This window comes from Octopus bimaculoides, chromosome 19 (genome assembly GCF_001194135.2).
Source record: "Octopus bimaculoides isolate UCB-OBI-ISO-001 chromosome 19, ASM119413v2, whole genome shotgun sequence".
NCBI classification, from domain to species: Eukaryota; Metazoa; Mollusca; class Cephalopoda; order Octopoda; family Octopodidae; genus Octopus; species Octopus bimaculoides.
Window position 1 is genome coordinate 54,119,278 of NC_068999.1, and position 8,579 is coordinate 54,127,856.

General features: G+C 36.1%; 1 protein-coding gene and 1 long non-coding RNA gene across 3 annotated transcripts in view; one reads left to right on the top strand and one right to left on the bottom strand.

Annotated features, from left to right (window-relative positions):
- The window catches only part of LOC128250026 (uncharacterized), a 16,276-nt gene extending 10,741 nt beyond the window's left edge, over nt 1-5,535 (bottom strand). Inside the window, exon 1 of the long non-coding RNA XR_008266140.1 lies at nt 5,479-5,535. This is a non-coding gene — a long non-coding RNA (uncharacterized LOC128250026). The remainder of the gene's footprint in view (nt 1-5,478) is intronic.
- The window catches only part of LOC106875396 (zinc finger protein 271), a 6,459-nt gene continuing 2,191 nt past the window's right edge, over nt 4,312-8,579 (top strand). The window contains exons 1-2 of one of the 2 annotated variants that reach the window (XM_014923506.2): nt 4,312-4,593; nt 6,410-8,151. In XM_014923506.2, coding sequence (XP_014778992.1) covers nt 6,609-8,151 — 1,543 coding nt within the window. In that variant the 5' untranslated portion in view covers nt 4,312-4,593; nt 6,410-6,608. Of the gene's footprint in view, nt 4,594-5,688; nt 5,951-6,409; nt 8,152-8,579 lie in introns of those variants that run through there. The other variant, XM_052974635.1, reaches the window with a different exon arrangement.

Here is an 8,579-nt window from a genome sequence, read left to right on the forward strand (position 1 = left end):
AAAAAAAAAACACGACGGGCTTCTTCCAGTTTCCGTCCACCAAATCCACTCTGGGTTTTGGTCGGTCCGAGGTTATAGTTGAGTACACTTGCCCAAGGTGCTCTGCAGTGGCACTGAAATCTGAACCATGTGGTTGGGAAGCAAACTTCTTACCACACAGCCTAAGAACAATGAAGAACGTTATTAGATTTTCGAATCTTATTGGATTTTCATGAGGTGTGTGCGTGCGCGCATGTGTGTTGGAAAGGGAGAATATAGTGACTGTGGTTACGAATATAAACAACATTGTTTTGTTTTTAAACTAAGAGAAACTTGCTGATACAAAATGATTTCATATGAGAGAGAGGAAAAGTCTGAGGAGCTACCGATACACGAACTCGTGTCTTCTCCGATTCTTTGGTGTAATGATAGACCATCATTGCTACATGTTTTTCTAGGAATTCCCTACCAATACTAACATCACTATACTCCGAGTCAATGTCGGAGAGTTTCTACATGGTCGTTGTACCTGCTAAAAAGAACAGCCAAATTTCCCTCAATTCACACACAACTAACTTTTAATAAAAGAGAGAGAATGGTCACACTAGAATGCTTTTGATCATTCTTTTTTGATCATTCTAGGCTGACACAGCTTTTGAAATCGCGGGAAGTTCTCACTCGCTCTCATATGAATACTCCACGTACTAGCCATTAAAATCAATATATAATTAGGTATACACATTTTATTCTAAATTGAATAGTAATTTAAAAGAATTATAAACTTAGAATTTAAAAAAATAAGAAAATATATAGGCATACACTGGATCAAGGGAGGTAACTTCACTGAACACATTTTTTTTTTCAACCATTGAAAGTTACTCGTTTTGTATGAATTTTTTGATTCCTGGTTACTTTAAACATAGTTTGTTGTCCTTCATCAAGACTACTAGTTGACACAACGTACTCGCACACACGTTTAATAGTAGATATATAGGATAATAGAACTCAAAAATGAGTATATATGTTTGATAGGTGCATGCCATACACGAAACTCTCGGGTCTTGAGTTACTTTGAAACTTCTAAGGACTGGAATTTGGGGAGAGAGTTAGGGGATTACATCAACTCCAGCGCTCAGCTTGGTATACATTTCCCCATTCTGAAAGGATGGAAGGCAAAGTCGACCTGGGCAGAATTTGAACTCAGAAATGTTGTTAAGTATTTTGTATGGTTGAGTAACAATTCTGTCAGTTTGCTGCCTTAATAATAATAGTTTTTATGATAGTCACAAGGCCTGAGATTTGGGGGGAAGGGGAAAATGACGATTACAGTGATCCCAGTGCTTAACTGGGATTTGTTTCATCAACTCTGAAAGAATAATAATAATCCTTTCTACTTTAGGCACTTTATTTTACTCTAGTCTACTCAACTCAATATAAATACCAATGGCAACTGAGGGTCAGTCCAGCACCCTGTTCAGAGGTAGTCTTGTATTGTCAGTTACTTAAAAGGTTGCATAGGCTGTTACAGTCAGAGCCAGATTTTATTCAAAGTTACTCTTTTCCTAGATGGCTTCGGGATCATGTCTCACTTGAACATGCTATTTTTGACATGGTTTTAGATTGTACTGGCTGTATTTTATCCTGGCACTGGCAGTAGAGAATGTGAGAAAACTAAAGGGGCTTCTTGACCCTCTGATGATTATGCCTGTCCTTAATCCTTTAACTCTCTGGCTATGGATTGCAGTTGCCCTGTGATGTTTCTGCTTGGTTGCTAATCACTTTATAGAATGCACTGGGTGCAGTGTATCATGACACCAGCAACACCAAGGTTGCTCTGTATTTTGCATGACAAAGGACCATCACTATGCTATATGGTTTCCATTTGTTCAGGGCAATATAACCAAGATAGTGATGGCAGAAGATTAAATAGACTGAGAGGAAGAAAGAAACAAGAGTAGCATGGTGGGAGAAGAAGGGAACAGCATGATAGAGGAAAGAAAAATGAGTAATGGAAGATAAACAGTAATGTAGCAGGGTGTAATGGGAGAGAGACATTACAAGTTTGCTGGTAAGAGAACGAATGATGGATAGTCAGTGATAGTAAAAGAAAATGGATGTCACTAACATGTCAAGCATATTAGTGTCAGCAATCTCTTAGAGAAGAAGGGAAAGTAAACAGGAATATAGAGTACAATGGTAGCTGGTGAGAGAGATAGAGAGAGTGGTGGAGTGTTGTGGGGATGGGTGATGGTATGAAAGAGAGGGAGCTGGTGGCGATCAGTTTGGGTGGGTAAAGAGTGGTGTATCAGGGACCAAAAGATCTGATACAATTCCTCTTTATTCAGGCAATTTGAAGGTAGAGAGAGGAATAAAAAGATATGGATGGTGGCAGTGAGGACATAGTATGGACAAATCTAAAGTTATTCCCTATTATACACGTGGCATGGTACAGTGAATATCAGCAACATTATCATCAAAGAACACTTTTCTTTGCTTGCATGAGTCACACAAAATTTATTGGGTCAGATTTTCTATGGTTGAATACCCTTCCTCTCATAACTCTCTCTTATTTCCAGACAAGTTTTTCACAGAAGATTGGAAGTGAATGTCACTCGTTGAAAACCACCACATGACGCTAAAACACAGCCCCTTTCCCATATATATATATATATATATATAATACAAATAATATGTGAGTATATGCATATATACGTACATGTATGTACATACCTACATCTACATGTATATATAGATGCATATCTGGGTACAGGACGCCACAAAAAAATGTGGACAAAATGAGAAACAGAACATAAACAGAGCACAGAAAACACACAGGCCACATAGAGAACATTTCCTTCATCAGCTGCCACCATTCTAAAACTAAGCGTTTCAAAGAGTTAGGGCAGGACGCATTGTTAGAATGGCTCTTCCCGAGGAAACAAATTAAATTTGTAATGCGGAGGAATATAGTGGCAAACAGAAAACACGACAGGAAAACGAAACAGTGAAAATAAACAAGAAGAGCTATTTGTGTGAAAATATGCTGGGATGACAAATGGGTTTAATCCTTTTAGCATTTAAACTGGTCATATTTGGCCCCAAAATTCTACCTGTTTTATATCCAAACTGGCCAGATCTGACCTCTCAAATCTACTTCTACTATGTTCTGCTCAAAATAAACAATCACGTTGTCAGTCTCAAGGCTTTGAGATAATACATGATTAATCCAGAACAATGTAAATAAATAAGCATTGCATTTGACAAAATAATCTGAATATTAAAGAGTTAAGAGGAATCAGATATAATGTGCAGTGTGTTGTTTTGAAATCTGATCTCAGGAGGTTGAGCTTCATGAAGGAGATGATGAGTGATTGCAACAGGTGATAAAACACTGTGTTGTTGCAGAAGATACATCCATTGCAGGCAAGCATGGAAAAACTGAATATAAAGTGATGATAGTAAATGTAGAGTTATATGCAAACCATAAAAGTCAAGAGGTGTGAGATGTGAATGTATTTATTTAACCACTTGACATCTTTAGGATTACGGCCATTTTGCAACCTTCTTCATGTAGTATTAATTTAAGTGTGGAAAAAATTATGCTTATGTGTTTGCATTAATATGCATGTGTGGCATTATACAATTGCATGTCCACAAACCAATGCAAATAATGAAAGCTAGCTCATCAGGTCACCAGAACATTATGGTCATATCGATCTCACTCTTGTCATACGAGCAACATTGTTTTCAGTCTTTCATGGAAAAAATATGGGAAAATAGGTGAGAATTGGCAACATGAAAGGTGTCCAGTTATAGACAAATCTGTTTTAACAAATTTTGACTGATTCATGCAAACACGGAAAAGTGGACGTTTAATGATGATAATGATGATGACACACATGAAAATATCCCCATCACCCAAACATGAACAGATCAGAATCATAACCTTTGAGGCTGCTACATATGAACACTCAGTCCCACTGTTGGTGAGGATCTCTTGTAGCAAACACATCCTCAATATAGCAAAACTGCAGCTCAAAGACTGGCCTCCCTTTTTGGGATTTCAAAGTACTTCAGTCTTCAACAACTACTAACCCTTTATAAAGCATAGGTGAAACTCACAAGGCTCTCACATTTGGGATGGTGCCGCTATTATACATACTGACATCTTAAATTGTATCCAAAAACAGCCACCCAACTGATTGTCATGAAGTCACTGACAAACACACTCCAACCTCTGACTCACAGACATGCTATCAAAACGAAAATACTAACAACAAAACAAAACAAAAAACAAAAAAACAAAACGAGGGCAACAAAAGGCAAAAACAGAAACGAAAATCCGATAAACGCGTTTGATCAAAGTATCCTCATAAATATTTACAATTAATTTCATGGTCAGAGCTAATTTAAATTTCATTATACATGATCCATTGTTATTGTACTGGACATTAGCCAGCTTGTCGTTTTGACAACAGAAGCTTAACATTAAAAACTGCCATGTTTGCCTGAAAACAGGCCACATTCACTTCTGACTGTAATATGCAGTCAAGCGAAACTGCTAATGTATACCACACGAAGTATCTGCCATTGTTGGTCTTCATTTTGTTCTTGGTAAGTTTCGATGATGCTATTATTACCCATTGTTAAAAAATGTGATCATTCACACACATATGTATATACGCAGGTGTAAAAAAAACATTTGCTTTTGTTTTGCTTTAAATAAATCTAGGACAAGAAAGGCGGGATTTTTCAAACAACACCGGAAAAGCCTAAACATAGCTTGCTTGCATGGTAGCCATTGTTGTTAGCAGTTCATTTATCGGAGTTGGATTTTACGAACTTCATGCTTATTATTATTGCATTTCTAAAGTCTGATTAAAAAAATAGTAATAAAATTCGGTAGAATTAATGCTGTTTAACGAAGAAATCATTGTTACTGGAAGATAAGATCGCATCTTACACTCTAGTTCTATGTACAATATTAAATTTTCGTATAGCTTTAATTTTATATATTGTATTGTTCAGCGCTTAACTTTTGGTTTTTACAATAAATATCGAAAAAAAAGTTAATTCTTTTGGTTAAATTGGGTACAAATCCCGCAATTTCTCCGTGTTGAATAGAACAAAAGACTTGTTATCAACAGATTCGATTTCGAATGGAAAACTGCTCAGAAGACGGTTAGTTCGTAATATGAAGGTTTACTATAAAACTACCGCCACGACCAACCTTTGTTATTATTAAATTTTACAAAATAGTTTACCAATACCGACAAAATCGATAGAGCGTTGGATAAAAATGCTTGAAGTATTTAGTCACGGCCTATTACTGAATTTATGTCCCGCCTTCCATCATTCTTCCACGGTTGATAAAATAAAGTACTAAACAAGTGCAGAAGTTGATTTGATATTTCTATAAAGCGTCTCAGCACTGAATAGAATTAATAATAGAAGATTACAACTAATTAAAGGGAATTTCGACATATATATTATAGTTACCATAAAACATGTCACGATAGCTCAGTGTTTTTTCTTTGCAGCCGAAGGGAACCCTGGGAAATAAATATTTGGACAGTTATTATGTTTCTTTCTCTTTTTATTATGTAAATTACCCACCGTTTGTCACAGGTTGTATAATAATAAAATTATAGAACCGTTTCAGAAATGATGACTTTGGAAAAGCACAGGCCTGCAGTTTTTCACTATAATAACACTGCAAGCTGTTTCTTGCCTCAACTTGGAGGGAGAAAAAAGAAATAAATAAAAGAAGGAAAAGAAACACATAAGACATCGCCATAAATTAATTCCACTTTATGAAGTTGCTGTTTTACTCCAAGTCAACTCAGAAAAGAGCAGTTTTTAAAAGCATTTCAGCCACGACCATCCAGTCTTTGTTTTCAAACATAGACCTACATTGTCTAATATGTTCTGTTTTTACTGTGATTTGAGGGATATTTGGCTGCTATTTCTAGTGAGTAACTGACTGTATAGAGGTTTGCCTTGTTGGTTGGTATGTAGTAATTGTTGAGTAACTTCATTTAGCTTTACTTGAGTAGCTCCACTCAACTTCTCTTGGGTGAGTTCACTCAGCTTTACTTGAATAACTTCACTTGAATAACCCAACTCAGTTTTACATAAGTAGGCTGTATGATAACAGAGGTAACCAGTCTGACACTTGGGAGTGGCCTGCAGCTTATTTCTCTCGCTCTCTCTCTCTCTATCTCTATCTCGCTGTATATGTATATATATATATATATATATATGTATACATATATAGTCAAATTTGAACATTAATAACCGAACATTAAAAATAGCAAATAACAAAACAACAAGAGGATGTAGATATGGAATGTATTAACTTCAACCCTTTTCTCGCATGCATTGTACACATACCTATATAATACTCATTTGTATATCTATATCTTTTCAGGTCTGTTATTGACAAATCTTTCAAGTTCCTGTATTGAAATGGAGCAACACTATGTTGGAGAAGTTGAAATAAAGTAGATGCTTTTATCTCTTACTGACTCAAATAAAAATGATTTATAGAATTTATGGTAACTTCCTTTGGTAGAGATATTGTGAAAAATATTGTAAGTCATATCTACTTTCTATAAACTGTATCAAATATGGCTGCCCTATCTCCTAGTAATGAAAATGTTGACAGAGTTTGGATGGATAATAACATATCTCAGCATTGTTATGAAGAGCTACCATCATCAAATAGTGTTTTGTGTAGCAGAAATCAACCTCTAACTCCCTCATCTGATGACGGAAATATTTCCGAAACTGTAGCAAAAGATATTTTTATTCTTAATCAACAGACATCAAGAGACCGACAGCCATCTTTGATGATCAATTTAAAGTCTTTGCAAGAAACCAAAAGATACAAGTGTCCTATTTGTGTGTATAAAACAAACTACAAATCTGATTTAAACCGGCATTCTAAGAAACACAGTAAATGTTCATTCACATGTGATATCTGCAAGATGCCATTCATGAGTATGGGGATTGTCATGTATCACAAGCAGAAACATCATTCAGAGCAGATGTCCAACATGAGACACAGATATTCTTGCTCCATGTGTCCATATGGCACAAAATCTAAGTCTGATTTAAACCGGCACCTGAAATTACATCCACTTGCCAAATATCTCTGTTACATCTGCCATATTCCTTTCAATAATTTTGAAACTTTGGAACTTCATTTAAAGACCTGGCATCCAGATGCCAATAGTGTGGTTGCCCTCAACAAACCTGCTAACATAGAAGTACCATCCAAAACAGCTCATGATGCATTTTCTGATTCTGATAATCAAAACAAGAGATCAAGAGAAGGCTCACACAGTCCCTCTGATACTGTGTATTTCTATCTGCAAAATATTGACAAGAAAGGCTCAGATCCAAATAAAGTAGAGTGTAATTACAGCAGCAGATCTCAGATAAAACTGGAAACTGAGAAATTTAAATGTACATTTTGTTCAAAACTATTTGAAGACCAATCAGTACTTGATTTTCATATTCTTCAATTTCATATTGAAACACAGTTTTCATTGAGTTCAGGAGAACAACTGAATCTTGGGAATACTTTAACCGATTCTAGTAGCACCAAAGATGCCGACAGGCAAGAGTATTGCGAAATTCAACAACGAGAGACATTGCAATGTTCTCAATGTGTTTTCAAGACATCCAACCAGTTTCTGTTGGATAATCATCTTCGAAAACATCATGTGACTCTTTACTCTTGTTCTACATGTAACCTTTCATTTCGAAATGTCCAAAATCTCATGCAACATAAACTACAACATGAATGCCAGCCTCGAAATATTGAGAAACAGAAGGGCAGATGTTGTAAATACCAATGTGATATGTGTTCTTATGAAACTGACCATAAATCAACTTTCAACCGCCACGTTCTAAGACACAGTGTTGCCAAATATCAGTGTGATGAGTGTCAAATGCCGTTTATGCGGGAAGGAAATCTAATTTTACACAAGCAACGGAATCATTCAACAGCTGAAAGTACTTCTATGTTTAACAAAGAACAGCGTTACCAATGTCCACACTGCCAATACGCTTCCAGTTATAAAATCACTCTTCAGAGACATGTGTTGAAGCATGCAATTGCTCTTTTCAAGTGTGATCTTTGTCACATGCCTTTCATATGTCAAGGTAAACCTATTTCAGAGTGTTATTCTGAATATAGTCTCTGCTGTTTCTTTTTAACTTGTCTTGCTTTCTGGTGCTATGTTGTTGTCGTTTAACCCTTTAGTGTTCACATTACTCCGTCAAATGTGATGTTTATTTATCTATTTATTTATTCATCCTGTAGCATTGAGATTTCGATGATGTGATTGTATATTTTCAAAATGAAATTGTAGGGTAGGTGTGTTAGGCAGGATCTGCTCAGTTTGGACATAAAACAGAGAGAATGTTTGGGCTGGATTAAATGCTGAAGGGTTAACTCCCAGGTTAGCCCTAATTGAACAGCCCTAGGATCAAAGTCTTTCCATCCTTCATGATGCAGTCTTTCTTTTTCATCATTATTTCATGTGTTCCAAGGTAGTGAGCTAGCAGAATCTCCCCACCCGCCCCACCCC